This window comes from Trichosurus vulpecula, chromosome 1, assembly GCF_011100635.1.
Source record: "Trichosurus vulpecula isolate mTriVul1 chromosome 1, mTriVul1.pri, whole genome shotgun sequence".
NCBI classification, from domain to species: Eukaryota; Metazoa; Chordata; class Mammalia; order Diprotodontia; family Phalangeridae; genus Trichosurus; species Trichosurus vulpecula.
Genome location: NC_050573.1, coordinates 151,287,408 through 151,313,908, shown reverse-complemented (window position 1 = coordinate 151,313,908; position 26,501 = coordinate 151,287,408). Strand labels below are relative to the sequence as shown.

Below are 26,501 nucleotides of genomic sequence, written 5' to 3'. Positions count from 1 at the left end.
TAATGATAGTTAGGTGTGAATAACCCTTCCTGGGAATATTTCCAATCCCAAAGAATAGTTAACTTAAATGAATCTACAGTGGCTGTAATATAGAGAGACAAGATATTTTAAAGAGCTTCTGATGTTCAGGGCCCTGTTTCAAAGGGCTACTGTGCCATTCACTCTTAAGTTCAACTCAGACTTCCTTATTTTTATAAGCAGTGCTTCATATTTCTCCTTCCTTCTCATCTCCATCCCTTCAGTTAAAATAGAATTGTCTTCTTTAGAGAAGATAGTGAAGACTGCTATGGGAATGCTTGGAGAAGGTCCCTTCTACCATGTGTAATGAATTGGTTAAAGAATTGGAGGGGGGAGGGAGCATCTTTTTTATTTTTAATTTAGTAGACACCAGAAGGGAAAAGAAAATTTCTAGCCACAGTTCTGTACTATACTTGAGTTACTGGGTTTTTTTAAATGTAGAGCTTTATATCATCCATATTTATCTTGTTAGCTTTAGTCCCCTGCTTCAACCTGTCGCAATCTTTTTGTCCCCCAGTTCTGTCATCCAGTTAGCTATTACTTCTAGCATCATATCATTGCAAATTTGATATTTATCCAGATCACATGATAAAATTCTGAACGCAGTAAGGTTAAGTAAAGAGAGCTCCAAGGTACTCGACTAGAAACCTTCCGCTCTTATCAGTTCCATTAATCACTCTTTGAGTCTGTCTAGTCAACCAGTTTGGAACCTACTAACTATACTATTCTCCTTGCAAATCATCTCTCTCCAAGTTATCCACAAAGATATCAATTGATACTTTGTTACCTGCATCACTTAAAGCCCAGAATGTTTGACCATGATCCTACTCATCTTATAACCCCATCAGAAAAGAATGAGATTAAATTGAAATAGCTCATTCTTCAGGAGTCATGATACATTGTAATAATTGCTTATTTCTAAATGTTTTTAAACATTTCCTTAAATAATCCATTCTAGAATTTTTCCAGGAATCATTGTCAAGTTCCCAAATCTATGGTTTTAAAATAAATTCTTTCTGCCCTTTTTGAAAGTTAAAACAACATATGCCATTCTCCAGATCTTTGGTACCCTTTCTGGTAGCCACAATTCCTCAAAGATTTTCCGTGGTGGTTCAGTAGTCACACCTGAAATATCATTCAGTATCTTGGGTTTTAATTTGTCTAGGCCAGATAATGTAGGCGTAGAAGGAGATAAGTGTTTTCTTACCCTCTTCTTGTTTATGTCAGATATCAATTACCTTTTTTCAGAAATAGATTTTTTTTGATGTTGTTTGTTTTTACATGCATTATATCTGAACTCCCCCACCCCCCAGAAAGCCGTCTCTTATAACAAAGAATAAAAAAGAAAGAATAAACAATTCAATACATGAAGAAAGTCTGACGTTTGCAGTGTGCCACTTCTGTACATTCTCACCTCTGCAAAGAATGACTCTCTTGGTCATTACAGTTTCATGGCACTCCTTTTGTTATTCTTTCCTTTTACATTATTCTAATTGTATATGTTGTTTTCTTAATTCTTAAAAGTTTACAAACAAAATAGCAATGGAACAATTTTATCTTGTATTTGTCTTCCTTTGTCATCTTCCTATATCTTACAACCATTCATGACATTGTTGCTTTGAAAAAAACTCATTCTGAGTTCCAGACAACCAGTATGTAGAACCCATCCTTTTGTTAAGGTGGAGGTGGTTGTGAGGATTGATAAGATAATATAGGTGGAATTTTTAAAAATAGTCTTTCACTCAGTAAAAGCAATGTAAAGATTTTCTGAGTTGATAAATTTTCCTTTAAGCATTAGAGAGTTTAATGTTATCAAAGTCGACATACTTTCACTTCCTCACTTACAGTTTGTTTATGATCTTTTTTTGTGGTTTTTGTCCACAGGTCCTTTTACTCGACCACATCCTGCTTTATGGCGAATGGTTTTTGGTGAGTTTAAGTGGATTAATATATATAGACATTTGAATGCATATTTGTCGTTATCTTTATATCAGCGTATCATTCTTATTTGCCATTATAACTGTTAAACTTAGTTATTAACCTACTACTAATTCCAGAGCTTTACAGGAAACCTTTAATCTCCATGATTACTTCTGGTGTTACTGTTAATGCATATACCATACCTATCTTAATGGCTGCCTGTGTACCTTTTCGCATATACCCTGTTCCCAAAGTGTTCAAGAATTAATAAAGGAAACCACTGGTTGCTTTTTCCTAAAAGTCATGTTTGGGAGAACAACAGGGAATGTAGATCAGGACTGAGGCAGAAAACATGCAGGAGCCAAAATTGATGGAAGTAGATTAGAATTCTCTGTGATGATACAGTTTTTTCTTCATAGCACAAGTCCAAATGGACAGGTTATGAGACAATGGAAACATACCCTAATGATCCCTGATCCAAGCTCACTGCTTAACTGACTTTTTCAGATACTAAAGTTTATATTAGCAGTGTAGATTTTATATTAGAACATCATGAAGGTTTCAGTTTCCCTTATTTTCATTGTAGTCAGCTCATGTAAATATATAAGCTATTTCTGGGTTTCTGAATTTGAGTTTTCTTGTCCAGGTATTTAAGTTAATATCACAAAATCACAGCTATGACTGATAGAAAAGTAGACCCTAAAAGCCTCTGTGTGAGCCTACTGGCTGTCTACATAAGTCACCAGATAAAGAATGATTTCTTCTGAATGGTGACAAGGAAGGGAAAGGAGAAGATCAGATGTGTATAATTGTAAAAAACAAAACAGAAAGGTTAAAGTTTTGGCTTTTGTTTCCTCCCATAATAGTCAAAAGGTTTAAATAAGTCACTTAATTTTCTTTTTTGGTGATTTTCCTCTACTACTACTACTAGTTGTCATAGACCTAATATACCACTTGAGGTTATAAATTGCTATGAGCTTGGATTGGATGCTTATTAATTGTTCTCTCCACAGCTGATCCATTTAGCATAATGAGCAAATTAATCGTTGTTTCCTGCCTCTCTCTCTCTGGAGAATCTCCATTTTTACCATTCAGCCATTAATTCATAAGGATCATTACAGAAAGCTGTTTGGGGGTTTCTTTTCTTTTTATGACTTGGAAGAGCTTACTGAAAATTGCTGGCATAGGCATCAGTATTGGTATAAAGTCAGAAAGAATATATGACTCAGCCCAGGAGCTGGGGAATCATTAGACCCCCAGAGCTCCTTCCATGGCTGAATCTGTGCTTCCTACACTGTTTGCCCAGACTCCCATGGGATGGCCTGAAGACTAGAGTACACAACATGATAATGGCTTACAGGAGATTTTATTCCAGTCACAGATATTCCCTCCTGTAGAGTCGCTCTGTTGGAGAAGAGCAAGGAGCCAAATTTGGATTGGGTTATGTGATCCAAGGTCACTCGCATTGCTGTGCCCAAGTGCCATTGTAAGCACTATTTTTACTATAGCTGATACCAGAAAAAGAACAATGACAGAAAGCTTGGCACTGGTCGTGGTTGGGGGTTTGTGTTGTTTTGGTTTTTTGTTTGTCAACTGGCCACCATCCATTTAAGAAAAAATGACTACAATCTTCAGGTGTGAGCAAGAGTGTCTAGTCTTTTTTTATCTTGGAGTTTCTATTTTTAGCAAAAACTTTTGATTCAAGTGAAACAAAGAATGGAGAGTTTTTTTTTAATCTATTTCAAAATATTAAATAGTAGATAGAGTAATGTATTTAATCTTTTATTAACGTAGTTACTGTTTCTTTTGTTACTCCTATAAGGAGACAGAAAAGGACAGAGTCCTTAAGATATACATTCTATATTCTAAATCAGTCTTCAAAACTGAGCTATCACCACTTTATCATGACAGGCATACCTAATCTTCATGTTGTAAAATGTTGATAATTCAGTAATTTGGGTTGTTAACCTCCCATTTCTATATTAATGTGAAACTAATTTTGATTAATATTAATAAGAAGAGAAATTTTAGAGAATTAGAAGCTAATCTTTGAAGCCCTGAGCTATGGGCCAAAGGTCTTTCAGGGTTTCCTCTGAAGATTCAGACTTCCTGCCCTTCTTCCACCTTATTCTTGAGTTGTTTTGCGTTATTTAATGTAACTTTTTGCTGTAAAAAATTCAGCTCACAAAGGTGCCTTGGAATTTTCCAATTGTTGCCAATTGTGTTTATTCTGATTGGTGAGCTGTTCTTTGTGCAGATCATCTCTCCAACTCTCCAACAAGGATATCAAGAGATACTTTGTTACCGGTATCACTTAAATCCTAGAATGTTTTACCATGATCCTACTCATTTAACAACCCTGTCAGAAAAGAATAAGATTAAATTGGCATAGTTCATTCTTCAGGAATCATGCTACCTTGTAATAATTGTTTATTTCTAAATGCTTTTAAACATTTCCTTAAATAATCCATTCTAGAATTTTTCCAGGACTCATTGTCAACTTCACAAATCTGTAGTTTTAAAACAAATTCTGTCTAAAACAAATAGCCACTCGTCTGTTAATCCTTGAACTATTACTGTTGCTTAATATAGATTTTCTGCATCTTGCAGAAATCACTAGCTCATGACATATTGCAGTTAAGCAGTTTAATATATGTCCCTAAAGAGCAGTCAGTCAAAGAGGAGAGAGGGAGGAATAAGAAGGGAAATGTAGGAAATGTTAAAACAGTGTATGTCAATAAGATTATTTTTGTTAAAAAGAACATACATAATGTTGTGACAGTGACATTTCATGAACAGCAGCATTTTGATTAGAAAAGTTTCCAGTTTTATTCAAAATTTTACAGAACTGTCATAGACGTTAATTTTTTTAAAAAATCTTTAGAATTTAAGCAGTGCATTAGAAAGCAATGTGTAGATGTGTATATGTACATTAGCTCTGGCCTGTTTTTTATTTATGCAACCAGTATGTATATATACAGAGTATCTCATGTCTTTGTCTTCCTCAGGTCTCAGTGTGCTCTATTTCCTGTTTCTGGTATTTCTTCTCTTCCTGAACTTTGAGCAAGTAAAAGCAGTAATGTACTGGCTAGACCCAAACCTTCGTTATGCCACACGAGAAGCTGATATCATGGTAAGTGGTTTATTTCAATTCCACAAACATTTATTAAATGCCTCTTTGTGCGAAACACTGTGCTGGGTGTTAGAAATAAATATGATATTGACCCTGATTTAAAGATGATTAGAATATAATATGAAGGAAAGGTACACTAATGTAACTGGCATGTAAAGGAGGGATAAAATAAAGATAATGGGCAGTCCCAGGCAAAGTACTATGAGGATTTTATGGAAGGAAAGCTCATTTTCACCTGAGGGGTGTGGGGAATGGCATGTGGGAAGACAGAAGATCTACAGAGGAGGTGATTCCTGACTTGGGCCTTGAAGAAAGGAAAGACTTCAACAGAAAATGATGGAATGTCCAAATATGTTTGGGCAACCTGAACAAAGGCCATATAGACTTGAACATAGCTCTGTTTTCCTAGACAAAGGGTGGGGAACCTGTGGCCTCACGTCACATGTGACCTTCTTGGTCCTCGGGTGCGGCCTTTTGTCTTAGCCCAAGTTTTACAGAACAAATCCTTTTATTAAGGGGATTTGTTCTGTGAAGTTTGGATTCAGTCAAAGGGCCGCATTTGAGGACTAGCCCCTAGACATTATTTTCTTATAAGTCAGTAACACCAGTGTGCCATGGAGGAAGAGAAACTGATCTTCTAGATGTGGTTTCCAATTGTGTAGTCAGTTACTGGATAATATGCTACCTAAGGATCTAGATTTTTTGACTCCTATCAGCTCCTTGCCAATATAAATTTCTGATGCATTTTTATCTATCATGGAATGGTCTAGAGGATAATTATGGTCAATCCTCCTCTGTGCTTATCAGATCATATCATAAAGTAATTATTAACATTTTCGAAGACATTTACCTATTGAATTTAAGATCCTGAGCTGGAAGTAAGCTCGAAATTATCTAGTCACCCCTCCCCTACCTCCTGGTGCCTATCTCCCAAATTGTTAGGATTGAATGAAATAATGTTTGTAAATCACTTAGCACAGTTCCTGGCACATAAAAAAAAATTATTCCTTCTTTCCTTCCTTCCATTCCCCATCTTCAAACTGGTGTGATGATACAAATGACCAGTAAAGTGCTTTGCATGAATTATCTGGTTAACATGTTTTATTTTTATTAATAATTAATAACAGTTTTTAGAGGGTATGTACTGTAGGTAATATCCTCACTTGATAGAGGAGAAACACACTTTAAAAAAGTAAATGACTGACCTGTTGTCACACTTGCAGCTAGTAATTGTCAGACCCTAGATTCACACTCAAGTCTCTGCTGACTCCAAGGTTAGCAGTCTTCACTAGTGACTTCTCTACAATACACATGTAAGTGGTGGAAACAGGAGTAGAACTCAAATGTCTTACATCATTTCCTTATACTATAAATGCTTCCCATTTTCTATTTTAAATTATTCTAACATATAGGACCATAGAATTAGAGTTGGAAAGGACCATAGTGTCTAGACCTGCACCCACTTTTACCGCCTGTTGACTGCCTGTAACAGCACTATTTACACTCTTTAGGAGCCAGACCTAGACAGTGGAATCAGACATAGTTCCCTTGGTGCTTCCTTCTTCTTTGTGTTTACCTTTTCTTCAACTTCCTACTTCTTCTTCCTTTGGCAGCCTTCCCAGATGCCAGCCTGGACACCTCTACTTGAGCACCTCCTAGTCCCAAAGACTTAGAGCTGCCACAATCTGCTTTTATACCATTGAAACTTAGCTCTCCTACCCTAATGTCTCATTATAGTGTGGGAGTGTTCCTTTCATTCTACAGGTTCACAAAGTTTGAGAAGTCTTATCGAAGTGGAAAGGCTTTAAGTCTAAGCCAGGTAATAGAATGTATGGCTGCCCCCAGAGTCCCTCCTAGCCATATTTGGAAAGACTCGTTACCAAAAAGTTGGGCAAATGAGGACTGGGTTTTTTTGAGTTCTCTACCAACTTTCGAAGAGATCTTTGAGTATTATTCCAGACTTGATCAGTTTTTATACTAACTAAAAGTTTATACTAACTTGCGGTCAAGGTTTTACAAGTTCTTTAAAATTTGTGCGTCTCAGTGTTTTTAATTGTTCAGTTTTCCAACTTTGAATTAGGAGTATGCGGTCAACTGTCATGTCATCACCTGGGAGAGGATTCTCAGCCATTTTGACATATTTGCTTTTGGACATTTCTGGGGCTGGGCTATGAAGGCCTTATTGATTCGGAGTTATGGACTATGCTGGACAATCAGTATTACCTGGGAGCTAACCGAGGTAAGTAGGCACTTAAGTACCATAAAATGTATATCTAGAAAGTAGATAATTCATAAACTGGATACAGTCAAATGGACCCATTGAAGACCATTTTTGGTTTGACACAAATTTGTACCTATGTCATCCCACACATCATATTTTGTATTTCTATTTTAAAATCTCTAGAAAAGTGGATTTTTCCACTTATCTTGATAGTTTTTGTCAATATCTCACAACTCTTATGGTCAGAAAGTTCTTTTAACTTCCTGTTCCATCCTTTTTGTTGCAGTTTAGGCCCAGAGTTCTGACACTGCTGCCCCCAGTGAGTCATTTTGAAGTGGAAAATGAAATGAGACTTTTAAAAAATGACTAAAAGTGATAAAAATATGGGAAGACCAGTTTGGAAATACTCATCTTCAACCAGAGCCATTTGCATTTTTATTATTAAAGAATGACATTTAGTGTATTTTGCAGGTTATATATAAATCCTCCATAAATAGCCTTTAAATTTAATTTATGAAAATAATAGTTGACATTCATATAGCATCCATTATCTCATTTTTAACAACCCTGTAAGGTACATACTACAGACGTTATTATCTACATTTTGTAGGTAAAGAAACTTTGACTTAGAGAGATTATAAGACCACATTTATTATATGTAATTATAATGGCTATACAATTAAATGTTACAGGTAGAAATTGAACACTGACTTTTTTTTTTCCACTTACTAATATTTTATTTTTTCCAATTACATGTAAAGAGTTTTCAACATTCACTTTTTTAAGATTTTGAGTTCCAAATTTTTTTTTCCTCCTTCTCCAAGACAGCATGCAGTCTGATATAGGTTATACATGTACAGTCATATTAAACATGTTTCCACATTAGTCATGTTGTGAAAGAAGATTAAGAACAAAAGTGGGGGAAAAAACCATGAGAAAGAAAAAAAAAATGAAAGTAGTATGCTTCAATCTGCATTCAGATTCCATAGTTCTTTCTCTGGATGGAACACTGACTTTATGGTACAGCACTCTTTCCAACATTCCTTAAAGAGATATTTCCAAAAAAGCTAATTTATTTAACCTGTCTGGGCTTCAGTTTCCTTACCTGTGAAACAGGGTGGGAGGGGTTGGGGGGAGTGTTAAAATTGCATTACCTATTTCACAAGGTTGTTGTATTAAAAATGATATATAAAACCACAATATGTGTTATTATTAAAAGCTATTTGTACAGTGAAATTTTTTAAGGCTAATAGTGGTTTCCTACTTACTTAAATTCTAATTGTAGAGATTCATTTTCTTATAGCCAAAATTTCATTGGAATATAGTTATTATTGACAAAGAAGTGCCTTAACTTTAGGGAAACACTACAGTCAGAGGAAGGAGAACCTAATCTGAATACCATATCACACGGAAAATTCCTTCTACAAATAGCTCTTCGTATCCCAAATCCATGTGCTGTCCCAGGGTACCTTTTTGTAATGGTACATCTGTTTGGAGTACCCTACACATTCCGCTCCCTTGTGTACAGCCCACTAGTGTCCTGTTAATCCACAAAGCAGAAATCCCTTCTCCCTTTTTCCACTCCTATGCCTGCCTTCCATTTTTACTCTTCCCTGACAGCCAAAACTTTTATTTATTTGTTTAAAGGTCATGCTTTATGGAATGGTATCTCATTTTGGTGTCATTCCCTGAACTGCAATAATATCAGAGCCTACCTTACATGGACCCCCTTGCGTAGAATGTGGATTTGGGGTCTTCAATTACAACTTGACTTAATGCAGTTGAATTTAAGAAAGCAGTCTTGAGCAGCAGGATACTTGCAAAATGTATTGAGTTTAGATGCAACCAGGTATAGATAGAGATTCCAACATCTGAACCCTTCCCCATAGTTTAGTGTGTTCTAAGTCTGTTAAAGAAATAATATTAGATGATTCAGAGTCATACTCAGTCTGGTTCATAATGACAAGTCTTTTTTGGAATAGTCATATATAAACAGGGCTTACCCATGTTACAAATTGTTGTTACTCGTTTTTTTGGAGAGTAGGAATAACAAGTTTCTTTTGAGTTCATTTCCCACATCAAATGATCAAGTTTTATCCACAATGACTTCACTCTTTAGTTCTTCATGATTTTGCCTAAAGCCACAACATTCCTCTAGCCTGTACCTATAAATATTAATTCCAATTGTTGAGTTGCTAAATTATGTGATTATGTCATAGCCTTTGTGTCAATTCTAAAAATTTTCTTCTTGTCCCTGTATACTCATGCCATCCAGTCACTCTACAGCAGAGCTGGCAATATATTCTCAAGAGGAGCCATTACTGAATTCAAAGGCCATTATTAAAGTAGAAAAAACATATCTTGCTAACATTTTTATAAACCATCAGACATTTCTGGAGTTCAGTTCAACAGATATTTTTTTTTGAACACTTACTATGTACTAAGACACTTTGGAACAAGAAAAGAGTAGGCCTTTTTTGTACACAAAAGAGGAGAGAAAATAAAAAAAGTTTAGATTTCATTGGCTTTTTCCTTAAATACAGCTCTGTGTAGAAGAAAAAGGTCTTTCTGTATTTTACCCTATTTTTTTTCCCCACCCATCATCTTTTTCCTATATTCTGTAGCTTTTCTTCATGCATCTTCTGCCTAATTTTGCTGAGTGCTGGTGGGATCAAGTCATTTTGGACATCTTGTTGTGCAATGGAGGTGGCATCTGGTTGGGAATGGTAGTTTGCCGGTTTTTAGAGATGAGGACTTATCACTGGGCCAGCTTCAAGTAAGTCTTTTTACAACTCAGTCATAACTTCTAATGGTGTATTGGGAGTATATTGGTATAACCCAGTCTTTTGTCAGTAAGTAGGAAGGAACTGGCCCCATGAAGGTAATTCTCAGTTTTCTGTAATAAGGGAAAAGGGAAAGTATAAATGGAGGCTTAGAATTGCTTGTATAAGTTACTAGAAGAACTTACTAGAGTTAGTAACCAATTGTTTTGAATTGAATTTTGAATTTGAATTTTATTCACCACCCTACCCCCTCAGGTTTTTGCTTTATTAAAATATGCAAATACTCATTAGCTTATAATTAAAATGGCCAGAAGATGAAAGATGGGAAGGAAGAAACTAGAAGCCTAAATTATCAGCCCCTCCTCAACCCCTAAAATAGAGTTGGCTTTACAAATAAACATATATTTCAGTCTGGATTATTTATAAAAGTTTTTCTACTCTGCCAAATATAAGGTCATAGAAGGAAAGGGCAGGCCTCAAGGTAATTATTTTGCACTTAAAAAAAAGCCAGTTTCAAAAAGAAACCACATATGAATTCTGACAATGGCTACTATTTCTTTTAAAATAAAATGATATATCTCTTAGAATATAACAAACTTGCCTTGCCTCATAATCTATTCTCCCTTACATAGTCTTGGACTGGGAATTCTCGGTCACTTTCTAGGAGAAATCTCATTCGAAGAAAGCCCTCCTTAGGCCTCCAGAGGAAGAGTGCTGGCAACCTGGGGCTGTGAGAAGTGAGCTGGCTTGGGGCTCTAAAGGCCTAGGCTTGAAACCCAGCCTTGCACCTCACTACCCATCCATGTGTCCTCACACACCTCATTTTATGCCTTTATGCTTATGCTTCTCTTTTCCTCATGTGAAATACGTCATCTCTAAGATCCTTTCCTCTAAACCCTTTGATTCACTGGTAGCCAACTCAGCTGCTCTGCATGTTTTGAGATGGTGGTTTTTCGGTTCATTTATGAATCTTATCTACCTTTCACCTGGTCCCTGTATATCTAGGAATATACATTTGCAAAGGAATTGAATTAGAGACAAAGTCTACGAACCATGCAACAGAACTTTCAACTAGGTCTCATCAGGACTGTCAAATGAAAAAACACTGATTAAGTGTCACAGACAAAAAATCAGAACATTCCCTGCTCTCAATGAACTCATATTGTAGTTTGGGGGAAACATTGCATGAATAAGGGCTTATGGCACGTCGGGCAAAGGCCAGGTTGAAGTTGGGTTACATTAAGGGAAATAGCAATGCAAGTGGCAATACGCCAGCCATCTAAGAAGTGGTGACCAGGCAGATAGCCTGCCACCAAGATGATAGTGATTCCAAAGCCCAGGGCAGGATTTGGCTCTGTATTACCTTCCATGGAGGTGGGGGTATGGGAATCAGCATCCTTCCCTTGGCAGGGAAGATTGGGTTGAGAAAGGGAAAAGATTTGTGACTCCCTACCTTCGAGCTGGTGGTGACTGTCTCATCAACTCCTGCAGTCAACCAAGCAGTTCAGGTCAAAGAATGAGGAGTTTGGTTTCTTTGGGATCTAGAGAATTTTTTTCCCTGTACATATCCGCTTGGGAAGCAAAACAGTGCCTGAGATTAATAAATTTCCTGGCATCTATGATCTTTGATAACTCTAGAACTTTGTCCTTAATAACTCAGTTTCTCTTGAAAGCTACTAATAAATGAAGACCTTTTTTTCTGACTCTGTAATAATACCACCTCTATGGGCTCACCTTTACTCTGATCTCATTTTCACTGAAATCTTCAACGGTCTTTTTCACATGTATTTTCACTGTAAATAAACACTCTTGTTATCAGAAAAAAATCCTTTGGAAAAATATCACTTATCTTTATCCTTTGTTGCTAAACAGTCAATGGAAATCCTTCTTTCCCCTATCCCACCTCTTTGAGATCTTTGCTAGAGTATTACAGCCATTCTTTTCTTACAGGGACATTCATACCACCACAGGGAAAATCAAAAGGGCTGTGTTGCAGTTCACTCCCGCTAGTTGGACATATGTTCGGTGGTTTGACCCCAAGTCTTCATTTCAGAGAGTAGCTGGAATATACCTTTTCATGATCATTTGGCAGGTAATTGGGGGAGGGGTATCAGTCATGAAAAAACTTTATGAAGTTTTAAGTTTGTCTAAGTAAAGATTACTATCAACTAGATTTGGCTAGAAGATAGAATGTTATCTCTGTCATCTAGAAAATAGTGCAGTTAAATGAAACCACAAGTGAGGGCTTACTTCACACGAAGACTTATATGTAGGTTTTTAAATTAACAAACTAGAAATAAATTACAATTACCTGTAAAAGAAACTAGTGTTCTAATGCCCATAACAGAGTAGGTTAGGCATTAGATTACTTTTTATTTAATTATAGAAACCAAAGAACCAGATGGGTAGAATTTTCCAAAATGCCAACATGATTGGGTATTTGATTTTGAAATGAATATCTCAGCAATCGATATTATAAGTACTTTGCAGACATGTGAGCAAGTTAATAATTCTCTGTTTTCCCCACGGGAAAGCTAAAACTCCTGAGCATGAAGATATCTGGAATCTCTTTGTGTGCTCTTCTTAGTAGGAAGAAGTTCCAACAAGAGATCATTACATTATTGAACTTATTCAGATAGCTGTAATTAATAATGCATTGTAATTTTTTGAGTGTTGCTGTGATAATGTGACTTTTTGTCCCCCTACAAAATCCCCAAAGGCTTTAGTACTTTTGAGCACAAAGTAGGATTTGTGTGCACCAAATTTTCAGTTCTTACTGTAGTTTAATTAGTGTGGTAATCCTTATCAGACATCCCTGTTTTCCCAATTTCACTGTGCCCTGAGAAAAGTTCCCAGAGTTGAAGACTAACACAGAAAGACCAACTTTCATCCCCAGAAGTATTACTAAAAAAAGTTGTTTTTGAGTATTCAGGCATTATAATGGACCTCCATGCTTGTGTGTATGTGTATCCTCTTTTGTGTGTTTTTTTATATATGTGTGTACACACACACACACACACATATATATATACATAACTTTGACTCTCCTTGACTGGCCAACAATAGGTCCCAGCCCAAGTCATTGTTTGGCCCCTGGTCGGCTCAGAATGAATGTAAATATCAACTGTTTCTGTTTGTCCAGAAATTCTGCCAGTCTCTCCACTGATTTTTTTTTGACCAGGTAGAAGAGGCCATTCTCTGCCTTATTAACTTACCTAGCCTTAATCACTGAATGGAATGGGCACTACCTCCATCAAACTGAGACTTGTCAAAGACCTTAACTTAAAAAGGCCAAGGTTTCCCACTGCATCCAAGGCCATCTCCAGTTGTCCTGATCTGTATCTTGCCACTGGACTCAAATGGCTCTGAAGGAGAAAGTAAGGCTGGTGACTTTGCACAGCCCTGCTTCAATTAAATCCAGTGCATTTGCATCTTGTGGAATCACCTTCTTGATGTCATGGTTCTCTTCAAGAATGAAGAACAAACAACAGCATATATGTATACATTATACATATATATGTATATATAGATACACATATGTATGTATTCCTATTTTGTGTGATAGCGGTATCAGTGTATTTTCTGAAAACACCATAAAGATCCCAGATTCTTTTAGGTAAAGCATCTCCATTTGGAGAATTACCTCAAATTCATTACTGAAAATGCCCACAGGCAATATTAGAAGAGATTAATGTGAATGCAGCCTGCTGTCAAACTGTTAACTATTTCCTTCTCCTTTTTCAGCTAACTGAATTGAATACCTTCTTCTTGAAACATATCTTTGTGTTTCATGCAAGCCATCCATTAAGTTGGTGTAGAATTCTCTTCATTGGTGGGATCACTGCACCTACTGTTAGGTAACTTTGCTCCTTTTGTTCCTTTTATATCTTTTTATTCAGAAGGAGAGAATAAAGCGTTTTCACAATAAATACCATTCAAAAGGATAATGCAGAATTTCAAGGAATGTTTTTCCTCTTCAAACTTTAGCCCTGTGGGAGCCTATGAGTTTAAGAAGAGGGTGGGGCCCGTGGTGGGAACAAACAATCAGAACTGTGATATCTCAGCTCAGGACACTGAAACACCTTTCTTTTCAAGTTTCTTCTTAGTTTCTTAAGTATTTCCCATAACACCCTTATAAATCATCCTGTAGTACCCCTGCTTTTTTTTTTAATTCTTTTGGAAGACCTGTAATCATCAGAATGAAGAACCCTGGTGTGGAGACCTTGTTATAGCACAGATCTGCAGCTGGTGTGCATTTAGTCTCAGTTGCCTTGGGCACTGAGAAGTTTAGAGTTTTGCCCATGGTCACACAGCTAATATGTATCAGAGGCGCAGAACTAGAATTTAGATGTCTATGACACTCCATCTACATTGATGAATTTACAGGTCTGAAATTATGAGTGTGGCAGTCAATCACCTCATGTTTACTAAGGGCCTCCTATGTGCCAGGCACTATACTAAACACTGGAGGTACAACAAAGGGCAAAAACCCAGTTTACTGCTTTCAAAGAGCTCATAGTCTAATGGAGGTTACAGTGTGCTAAAAACATAAATGTAAGCAAATATGACAGGATAAATTGGAGATACCTCAGAGTGAAGACACTAAGAGGAAGAAGGAGTGGCAAAGACTTCTTGTAGAAGGTGGAACTTTATCTCAGTCTTGAAGGAAACCGGAGAAACTAGGAGGCAGAAAAGAGGGCAAAGTGTTCTAGGCATTGGGGGGGGGGCAGGGAGTGAAAATACTTGGAGTTGGGAAATGGATTGTTGTGTTCAAGGAACATCAAGGAGGCCCATGTCATTGGCTCACAGAGTATATGGAAGGGAACAAGGTTTAAGAAGACTGGAAAGTTAAAAAGGGGCTAGGTTTTGAAGAACTTTACAAGCTAAGCAAAGGATTTTGTGTTTGATCCTGGAAGTGAGCCACTACCATTTATTGAAGGAGGGAAAGGGAAGGGTTTTGTTGATATAATCAGACCTGCATTTTAGGCAGATCATTTTGAGGGCTGTGTGGAAGATGGATTGGAGTGAAGAAAGACTTGAAGTACAGAGACCAACCAACAATTATTGCAGTAGTCCAAGTATGAGGAGATGAAGGCCTAGACCAGGGTGGTGGTAGTGTCAGAGGAGAGAAGTTATGAAAATAGTATTGGCAGGACTTTACAACTGATTGGAAATGAGGAGAAAGTGAGGTGTAAAGGATAGCACCTGGCTTTCTAGCCTGAGAGACTGGGAAGATGATGGTTCCCTTGACAGTAATAGGGAAGTTAGAGAAAGAGGATAGTTTAGGGAGAAAGATACTGAGTTCAGTTTTGAACATGTTGAGTTGAAAATGTCAATGGGACATCCAGTTTAAGATGTCTAATAGACAATTGGAAATATAATTCTGGAGTTGAGCGGAGAGATTAGAACTAGATATGTAGATTTGAGAATTATTGGCATAGAGATGTGTATCAGTAAGGCAATAAACACAACATCAGTGATAATCATGAATATGCCTATGTAGTTCTGTATCGCAAAGTATGAGGACTCTCCATATAGAAGGTAGAAGAAGTAAAACATTTATTCAGACACCAGATAACCATATCCCATAACCAAATGTTCAGCTCCCACAACCAGTTAGCCCACTTTCATAACAGCAAGGAACTTAAAACATAATATCACAACATGGAGCCCCAAAACTTCTCTGACCCCCCTGCTGGGGTCTTCCCAAAGACAAACTCACAGTACAGCTATCACAGTCTACTCAGCTATGACAGACCAACTGTCTTTACCTCAGCTCTAACTATCATGACGGCCATTAACAGCCAGAACAGTTCTCTCTCTTTCTCTGCATTTCCTGTGATATAACTTCCTTTTCCTCTAAGTAAGCTCCTCCCACCACATGTGACTTAGGCTTTCTGCGATGTAAGCAAGTTACATGGCCTATTAATGGGTAGGAAAACTCTTCAAATCTAAATTGCTATTACAAGATGATAATTGAAGCAATGAGAGCTGATGAGATCACCAAATGATCATATAGAGAGAAGAAGAGAAAGAGGGCCCAGGACAGAGCCTTAGGGACTCCCACAGTTAGCAGGTGTGATATGGATGATGGTGATCCAACAAAGGAGGCAGAGAGGGAAGGGTCCAACAGGTAGGAAAAGAATGAGGATAGAACACGTGTCAGGAAAACCTGGAAAGAAGAGAGTATCAAGGAGAAGAAAGTGATTAATAGTGTCAAAGGCTGTGGAGAGATCAAGATGGATGAAGATTGAGAACAGGCCAGAAAGAAATGTGAAATTATTACTATTGTCATTATCCTATTCCAAATTTTTAAAAAAAGTTTTTTTGACTTCTAGTTTTTAAATTTCCCTCAAATTGCCTCTGTTGTGATAACTGTTATTTCTATAGCAGTTTATGGTTTACAAAGTACTTTTCTTAAGACAGACTGGCAAAATAGGCTTAACCTCATACTTGTCTCTTGTGCTTCTAGGATAATAGACAAGTACAAGAGATATGCCAGTGGACCTCTGAAACGTTTTTTTCTGTTTTATATTAACTATAAGCTGACATAAGAAAAAAACTTTTTTTTAATGAAATTAGGAAAATTCAACTGTCCTTGTTGAATTGATAGTCCTTACTAAAATGGAAAACAAAAATTGTTTAGAGTAGCTCATTATGAAATTAATTTTAAATATTACAAAATTTATTAAGCACATATAAAACTATGTTTAAATTGAATTTCAGCATACAAATAACCATGACCACCTGACACATCCTCCCTCTTTGTACCTTTCTAATCTCTTTCTCCATTGACTGATGGATTCAGGTTATGTCCTTTTCTTTATATAATTGAAGTCAGTGCAGATGGCACTTTTTTAATTCTGTTTTTATTACTTTTCCTTCAGAAAATTTACATCTTTTTTCATGGTGAACTTAACAATCATCAAAAAGCAAAAACATTTCAATATAAAAAACTTACAAGAAAGAGGATTATGTAAGAAATAGTGGACTGAAGTTCAGTTGTTGTTGTTTTTTTTTTTTAAGAAAAAATAACAGAATTGAACTACTTGTCCCTCCTACCCTTTTTTCTTTGCCTTAAACAACCTATTGATGCTCTTTTTAGGCATATTACCACTACCCAATAACTTATAATTTCTCCTCTACTCTTCAGAAAGAAGCCTTCTCTTGCAATAAATATGTATAGTTATGCAAAACAAATCAACACCCTGATCACATCCTCTATTTTATGGTCATTCTATTTTATGGTCCTTATACTTGTTGTTCTTAAATTATAATATTCCAGTTTGTTCTGTCAAAATAATAATCATTTACTATGCTCCAGGCACTGTGCTGAACTCTGGGAATACAAATACAGGCAAAGGCAGTCCCTCCTCTTAAGGACCTTGGGCTCTGCTGGGGATAAGACAGCACATAAAAGGACACTGAAATGAGGGTTGGAGAGGGAAGCACAGATTAAAGTCCTCAGCAGGCACATGATACAAAAAGTCCAGTGTGAAACTTGGAAAGAAATTAGACATGGCTGGCCTGGAGCCCTCCTTAAATGGAGATTCTAGGATGAACCATCCAATCAGAAGAAGAGGCCATGGGGCAGAACGTACAGTATATGAGTGCCTAGTCTGGAGTGAGCGTCCAGGATGAGAAAGTTTCTGGGACGTAGTAGAGAAAGTCTGGAGTGCAGCCTCGCTAATATTTTCACACAGATAATTCTGTAGCACTCTTTAGGTATATTCCCAACAATGGGCTTACGGGATTAAATGGTCTGACCATTTTTATAATTCTCGTTCTATAATTCCATGTTGCTTTCCAAAAGGAGCCCACCAATTTTTACTGCCACCAGCATTGAATGAGTAAACAGTATTCTTCCACATTCCTGCCTGCATTGAATTTTTTTTTATTTTTGTTTATTTTTGCCAATTTGGTGAGGGACTCAAGATTGTTCATTTGCGTATTTTTGATGGTTTGGAAAGAGTAAATGTTTTTCAGTTTGTATATCTTCTTTTGTAAATTGTCTTTTCAAAGCCTTTGATCATTTTCCCATGGACATTGTTGAGAATTGTGAATTTTTCATAAATTTTAGCTTTTAGGTTTTTATCTGATTTAGTTTGCCACATTTCCCCAAGGCTCTTTTAGCATTAATTTTTATCTCACACATTTTTTGTTGGTATATCTCACACATTTTTATTGGCATATATTGGTATATTGGTATAAGTATATATTTATGTTGGTATATATTTTTATTGGCGCATATATATATGTTAAATCCATTAAAATCCCAGGGTTAATGTTCATATCAATTAAATTGTTGGGAATTTTCATACTGTTAAAAAAAATTCAGAACAAAACCAGAAACTAAAACCATATGAATGCAGTTTTTCAGAAGGGCTCATCAAAATGTGTGCCTAATCAGAACAAGGAATTTCATGCTATTCTCTCAGTTATTTCAAAATCAGCCTCTTATTCTGCATTATATGCTGCCTAAGGCAGTTTGGTGATTGGTTCAGTCTTTGGGAATTTAGTTAGGTTATTATAATTGTACTTTAATTAGTTTAGTCATGCAAATTAGCATATATAGGCCAGTACTTAAAAGAAAATAAAATCGTAGGCCCCAAGATCAATCTAGGAAGCTCTGACTCTCTTCTTCTAATTTTATTATGTTTTCATGAAAAATAGTGTTGAATGTTTGAGCATTCTTAGTATAGTATGAGGTACAATTAGATGGATAATGAAGACTAATTAGCAAATACAATCAAATAATGAAAATTTGTAATTTAATAAAGACTTTGTTCATTAAATAACATTTTAGAGAGAATAAATTAAATCCAGGGAAAGTTAGGCTTCCTAGGCCTTTTTCTCCAAGTCATGACTAAAGATTGAACTTTGGCGAATAATGATTCAGACGCCTTGACATCTAAAGACAATGAAATGCTCCTGTGGTCTCCTTCTGGTTGCTCTAGGAGCTTCCATTTTCAAACTGCAAAGCCAGTCCTAGAAAGTCTTGAGAGAATTGCTCTCTAGTTCAGCTCTAATCTTAGAAATAATCTCGAAGAGAGACTGAAGTTGCCATCTGAGGGAGCTTTTATTGCTGGAGCCCAAGGATGTTTGTTTCGCACAGCCAAATAGAGACTTCAGTGTTGGCGTTTGTGCTCTTGTCCATCACACCCATCTCTTAGGCAGAGTTCCACAGAGAGTGTGGGCTTAGAAAATTGGCCAGGCAAGTCAAATCCAAAAGCATTTTTAAGCAGGTACTGTGTGTGTCAGACTTTTTGCTAAGTGCTGGGGATGAAAAGAAAGGTAAAAGACAATCCCTGCCCTCAAGGAGCTTATAGTCTGTTGGAGGAAACACATAAATAAGTCTGCACAAACAAGTTATAGGCAGGGGAAATCGGGTATATTCAACAGAGAAAAAGGAACTCTCATTAAGGAGAATGAGTAAAAGCTTCTTGTAAAAGATGGACTTTTCTGGGGAAGCCAAGAGACAGAGATGAAGGAGAGAATTCCAAGGATGGGAGCAACCAGTGAAAATGCCTGGAGTTTGGAAATAAGACCCATGTCACAGTTCACTCTGGAAAGTAAAGTGTGAGAAGAGTGGAATGGTGTGATGGGGTCAGGTTACTAGGGACTTTGACTGACGTGTTTGAGTCTGGATGTGAAAGGGAACAATTGGAGTCTATTGAATAGGGAGATGACATAATCAGACAGACTTGAACTTTAGAAAGATCGCTTTGGCAGTCGAGTGGAGGATGGATTGGAATGGGCAAGACTTGTGCCTGGCAGACCAATTAGCATATTATTGCAAGTCTCCAAGCATGAGGTGTTGGGCCTCCATCAGGGTGGTGGCAGTATTGGAGGAGAGAGGGAGGCACCTATGAGAGACATTGAGAAAGTAAAATTGACAGACCTTGGCAGCAGTTTGTATATGAGGGAGTGGGAGAGAGGAATTATGAGCCTCGGTGGATGAGGTCTAAGTTGTGAGCCTAGGTGACTGGGAAGGATGATGGTGCCCCTCTGCACTAATAGAAGAAGATCATAAGAAGGGAGGGCTTGGGGAGAACTTTGAAAACACATGGCTTTTTAATATATTTGCTTTATCAAACATATAATTATACAATGCTCCCTTTACCCTCTGCTTCAAGAAACCTTCAGTAATTTCAGACCTCATTTGTTTCTTTCAGACAGTACTATGCTTACCTCACTGACACACAGTGCAAACGAGTGGGAACACAGTGCTGGGTATTTGGGTAAGTACTCTACTTTCTCCAGAGTCTTATAAAATTAAAATAATGAGGATTTTTTAGTGCTTCTATAAAGTCTTTTGGTTACTGCCTGACGTTTTGGAACATATCTTTACTCAGCGGGAAATTGTATTTCCCTTTGAAAGTCAATTAACTCTTTTGGAGGGAACATAGTTTTTCAGGCATCTCTTTTGTGGTTTCTTTAAATAGTTCTGATTGGTTGACATAGAAGGACCTTTTAATAAACCTTTTAACAACTGTAGAACTGGTAGGTACATTCCAGGTAAAAACTGGTAGGTAGTTTCTTTTAAAAAATGAAGTAAAAATCAGATTGCCCTTTAGAATAAGTTGAATTTTCCAGGATCCATGATGGGCCTCCATACGTTCTTTGTTTCCTTCCTGTCAGCAAGAATTAACCCCTTGACACAATTGATTGACACATGCTAAGATATAATTTTACTCCTCTTCGTAGCAAACAGAAACAATTTCCTTGCTGCCTATATGACCCCTAGGCAAGACGATTAACCTCCCCGGGCTTTTCAGTTCTCTCATCTTTAATATAGCAGAATTGGATTCAATGAGTCCCTGAGATCCCTTTTGGTCTACTTTTGCCATTCTATGAAATATGTTGGCACCCACTTATTCAAACATTTTTTCCCTTTGTTTAAGACTTTCTTGCTAGGGTGTAACTTGTTTTTCATATTAATAGTGAGTAAACATTTAGATCCTAATATCTATTGATCATTTCAAGAAGAACACAATAGAATTAAAACCTTCTGAGAAATTAAACAGAAAATTGAAAAGATTTAGAATTATTGCAGTGAATTTTAATTCTATCTCCATAGGAACAAAATATCAGTCTCACTAGTCAAATGAGTCCCCACATCTATAGATCTTCTGTAGCATCAAAAGAGCAGTAAGCTCTTTGTAGCCACAGTAAGAGCAGACAATAGAAGCAGTTTCTTCAAATTATCTTGTATAAGTTCTTCGAAGAACTTTCAGGAAACCAAGTGTTTCTTTCTAGTTTTTGTTGAATATGCTTCACAATGTAATGTTGATAGTTTCCAAAATCTGGGTTTAAGATACATCATAGATCATCTATAATGAGTCTTTCTCTGTTTGTCAACCTTTTGCGTCTATGGTAGGTCACATTCTGAATCATGAGGCCAGGCACCCTCTGGCAGAGCCAGAGATCTTCTACCTACATCTTTTCTCTGCGTCTGTCCTTACTCCCATCCCCATGTTGGTCTGTCTAGTAAAGTAAATAATTAAAGGCCTTGGGAATGACATAATCTCAAACTATTCTAAAACTTTTGGGTGGGTAAGAAGCCTAGGCATGGAAGGCCAGTGCCTACTGGATCACTTTGGTAAGCAGAACTGGTATTATAGGATAAGCCCAATGCCAAATTAAGATGTGATGCCAGCACTCATCAAACCCCAGAAAAGGTTTTGGTTGATATTGATGGCCACTAAGGAATATGTAACCACCCAGAAAATGGGAGGGAACCACACACTTAGGGCTATGCAGAAAGTAGGAATTCTGAAGTATACCTGAGAGCCTGAGCAGGGCTTGGCTAAGGAGCAGAAACTAGGGGCCTCAGCAGATCTCACTGTCTGATCCCTTTCCTTTGGTTACTCCAATTATGGTCCTGGGTACCTGAAGCAAGCTGCCCAACCCAAGCCCTAAGGTCATCTTCTCTTCTCCAAATCAAGGGTTCTGTGGCCTCTGAGAGCCAAAGCTATGCCAGAGGCTGACTTAGAGTTGGTACAATCTAGGGGAATCTGACTTTTTAATGAAAACAAAGCATCAGGAAGGCCTGTGGCAAGTGTTGATTCAATGTGATTCTTGCCTAGTGCTCTGAATATCAAAGTGAAGAATTCTAGTGGGCAGGAGTGACTAACTCTTTCAAGGTAACCAAAGGCATCATCATCATGAGCATTCTGGAAAGGTCCTGCCTTTTTTACTCTTACCTAATATGGTCAGAACCAAGCCACCAGGGATTTTGCTTCTGGTGTCACACTTGGGCATACCATTCAGGACCCATTTCAGGGACAGCTTTAGGTGAGGATTTGGGGGCCATATGCTTGTCAGACCTTAACACAGGCAGTAGTCCTAAGGCAAGCTTAAGGAGGTCACTAACTTTCCTTGGGGTAGAAGGGCAAAATCTTGGTTTTTTAGTATCAGTGCACACCATGAAAGTAGAGCCTCACAATCCTTCTAACCTTGAGTTTTTAATAGATGTCCCAAAAGTTACTACCAGGACACTATACTACCAACTTGGAGGAGCTCAGCATTCAGACAGAGGGTTTTGATCCTTCTTTGTTAACTCTTCCTATTATTGTGAAACAGAATTCACCAAGCTTTAAATTATTCATTCACTATAGGCATGTGAACTGGTTTTAGACCATCTTGACAAAGTTTTATGAGTTGTCATGTTATACCTTTCAGTATAAAAATAACCTCAGATTCAGAAATTCAGTGTTTGTGCTTGACTGAGGACCCAGTGGGGATGAAACTAAAATCTATGGGATTATAACTGAATGCCTCTGAATCAGAATCCTCCCCTAAGCCTGATGATGGTGCAGTGCTTGGCACCCTCAATTAGCCTCAAATTGCTGGGTGCCAATCTATTTAGATTGGAGATTTGAGAAGCATATTCTTTGTTATTCTCATTTATTAGGGTGCTCCCTTTTAAAATATGTGTGTGTATTTGTATACATGTATATATACATATATACATGCATACATACACACACATTTGTATATATAGATCAGCAACGGCAAATCAGGCTTTCCAGATTCCCCATTTCCTGCAAAACATTGAATGTTGTAAATAAGTTTGTTTAATCCAGTGGAAATAGGGTCATCCCCAGTCCTTGGAATTTTCTTCCCAGGAGGTGCTAGTGTCTCCTAAGATCTTAATTTTCAGTGATGGTGATTTAAAAAAAAAAACAAAACATTTCCAAGCATAGAAAGCTATAGTGTATTGTCCAGCCAGAGCGTTCAGTAAAAGGCACTGTGCCCTAAAGAAGAAGTAACTCCTCTCACCTTCAGACATCATAATTACCCCTTTCTCTGAAAAGAAAAGAAAAAACTTTAGTGATAAAAATGCCATGTACTGTTTCAAATTCTGAGATACTAGCCAGTTCTGAAGGTCAGTGCTCTGATGTCCAAGTTAGATTGCATACATCTAGATTCTTTTTTTATTCTTTCAGCAAGTCTGTGTCAAAATTCTGGCAGCCAAGTCCCTCAGAAACAAAGAATCACTTTTATACTTTTGGGGGGTTTTTTATTTTTGTTTTGTTTTACAAATTCTCACCATAAGCTGATTTCCTTCCCTGAAGCAAAAGCTGCTTAAGAGGGAATGATGGATTAGGTTCCCTTTGTTGAGTGCCTGAGCTAGAAAGGGAAATTCCACTTTCTGACTTAAATCGGTGATCTACTAAACAAAGGAAAATATCCCCATATCAGGAATCATTTTGTTCAATAGAAAGGAATAATTCCAAAAGCCTACTTGCTAACTTGTTTTAGATCCGAGTGACACCTGACAGTGGCCTCCCTTCCCTTGACCTCATCTTCACCGCTGTTTTAAATATCTTCATACATCTGTTTCCCATTCTCAATTAAAAATTCACTCCAGGATCCACACAGCTATAGAGTTATAATACTTTAGTATTTTCCACTAGATTGAGCCTTTTCGACATTTAAGGCAAAGGAGATATGGGAAGGTGCTTTAACAAAGCTTTTACTTCATTTAGACAGCCAAAAAACGTCAAGGCTACTTTATAGGGAAGTAGTAAGACTGATATCAATCAGTAGTGTTGTAGTAGAAAGTTCTTCAAGAAGCTTGTGCCTTCTTACTGGAAAATTATTTTAAAATAACACCAGCATCTCTTCCCACCTCCCCTCCTTCCTCTGGAGGACAGGCTGTATATGGGTCAGCCTAACTTCTGTTCAAAACCCGATAACACTAGCTTCTTCCTCTTTTAAGGGGACTCAGATCCCTCAAAAGACCTTTTCCTCATTCGGACTCTTATTACTTAATCTAAACCTTAACCTAGTCTCCCCGTATTCCACATTATTTTATTAATGTTAAATGAAATTTTGGTAGTTTCTCTCCTTAATCTCCTTTTCCTTCCTTTTATGTTTTCTTCCCTTTTGTGACATCCTAAACCTGTTATTTCTGCCTCAATATCTGACTTTTTTTCTAAGGAGTTTCTGGCAAAAAAGGATGCCATTGGAATTCATGTCTGATAGAAGTTCTTCATTTAAATTATGACTTTTCCTCTTCTCTGGACATTTCCTTAACAATGTTAAGGCTACATTTTTTGTTGTTACAGTTAAATTTTTTAAGATTGCATGGTGGTCCTTTAAATTCATGCCAGATTGCTATGCTTTTAAAGTTTTTACATTTACAGATTTTGCCTAAGCAGTGGAGACAGGACCCCATTCCAAGTTTGGAAACCCTGCCAGGGAATATGAAGATATGGTGCAGAAGTTTGTTCTGTTTGCTTCTGTTTTGAAGTGTTACTTCAGCTCTGTGGCATTCATACAAATATCTTTGTCTTGCCCTCCTTCATTTGCCCTCCCTACTATAGTCTTTAGCCACCTACCCCGCTATCCCATCCCATATCACATACTTGAATTTTCCTGCCTTCAAGAGGAGAAAATTGATTTCATTAATAAAAATAACAGTACTTGACAGTCATATAGTGCCTTATACACATTTTCTTTTGTGAGCTTCACAATAATCCTGTGAGATAAGTAAAAACAATACCTCAGGTACAGTGGATCACTGGGAGCCATAGATTTCAGCTAAATAAAAACACAACCATCAACCTCCCAGTCAGAGTAGGAGTCTAGGAAGGTAAAAGTAAGGAAAAAGTGATGGTCAGGAAAGTTGCCTGGGGTGGCCTTCAGGGCTCTCTGCCAATGCCCTAACCCTGTTTTTACATCCTCTTTGATGGCTTCCATATCAACCCACCAGTAGTAAAGTTAATTCAGATTTTCTCAGGTCTGAGCCACACCACTTTGGCTTGGTATAGTTAGAGTATCGGGGTTCCTGTATCACCAAGACAATAGTCACAACATCGATAATAATTGTGAATATGCGTATGTAGTTCTGTATCACAAAGTATAAGAGACTCTCCATATAGAAGGTAGAAGAAGTAAAACATTTATTCAGACACCAGAGAACCAGCTCCCAAAACTAGTAAGTCCACTTCATCATAATAGCAAAGAACTTAAAACACAATATTACAGCATGGAGCCTCACCATCCCATGACCTTCCGCCCCTCTGCTGGGGCATCTCCACAAACACACTCACAGTACAGCTAGTATACCTCCTCACTCTCCCTCAGCTCTAACTGCTCTGAGCATTTCCTGCTCCACTCTTTCCAGTTCCTCTCTTTCAGCAGGCTTCCCCTACCACGTGTGACATAGGTTTCCTGTGATGTGAGCAGGTCACATGGGCCTATTAATGGGTGGGAAAGGTCTTCAAATTTATATTACCATTACAGGTCCACATTCCCCCTCCCTCCTTGTACGAGTGTTCTGGCCCACAAAAAGCTGACATTTATATAGTGCTTTAATGTTTGAAAAGCCTTTAATGTATTATCTCATTTCCTACAAGAAGAGTAGAATAGAGATAGGGATTAGACCTGTGATTTCATTAGTATTGGCAACTCTTGTTATCAGGTGGTGTGTTCAGTCATTTAGTCCTGTCCACCTCATTTGTCATATCCAGCTCTTTGTGACCCCATAGACCAGAGGTTCCCAAACTTATCTGGCCTGCTGTCCCCTTTAAAAAATATTAGCGCTCCCTGGAAATCTCCTTTCTTTAAACCCTTAACAATTTTTTAAAATTTGAGTCATTTCAAAAAGGTGTAATTTTTTTTTAAATGATACATCTTAAACTTAATAATTTATTGTAAATTTGTGGGGTTTTTCCTGCTTTGAAATTTTGATGACATAGTATTGCATCATGTAACCATATAGTATTGTATTGTAAACAAGTCATTACGTGCGCATATTCCTGCTGATTTATGCTGGACTCTCTAACAACAGGCAACACCCTTGCCTGCCAACACTTGATTGTTAAGATCTATCAGCAGATTTGACCGTTGATCAGTTATAACTTGCATTTTGTGTATTTATTTGGAAAATAATGTAATCACTGACTTTAACTGT

General features: G+C 37.3%; 1 protein-coding gene across 2 annotated transcripts in view; it reads left to right on the top strand.

Moving 5' to 3' along the window:
• PTDSS1 (phosphatidylserine synthase 1) overlaps positions 1–26,501 on the top strand; it is a 71,387-nt gene that overhangs the window by 22,679 nt on the left and 22,207 nt on the right. For both annotated transcript variants that reach the window (XM_036742243.1, XM_036742244.1), the window contains exons 3-9: positions 1,903–1,947; positions 4,947–5,071; positions 7,152–7,310; positions 9,917–10,068; positions 12,026–12,167; positions 13,820–13,932; positions 20,251–20,316. In XM_036742243.1, coding sequence (XP_036598138.1) covers positions 1,903–1,947; positions 4,947–5,071; positions 7,152–7,310; positions 9,917–10,068; positions 12,026–12,167; positions 13,820–13,932; positions 20,251–20,316 — 802 coding nt within the window. The remainder of the gene's footprint in view (positions 1–1,902; positions 1,948–4,946; positions 5,072–7,151; positions 7,311–9,916; positions 10,069–12,025; positions 12,168–13,819; positions 13,933–20,250; positions 20,317–26,501) is intronic.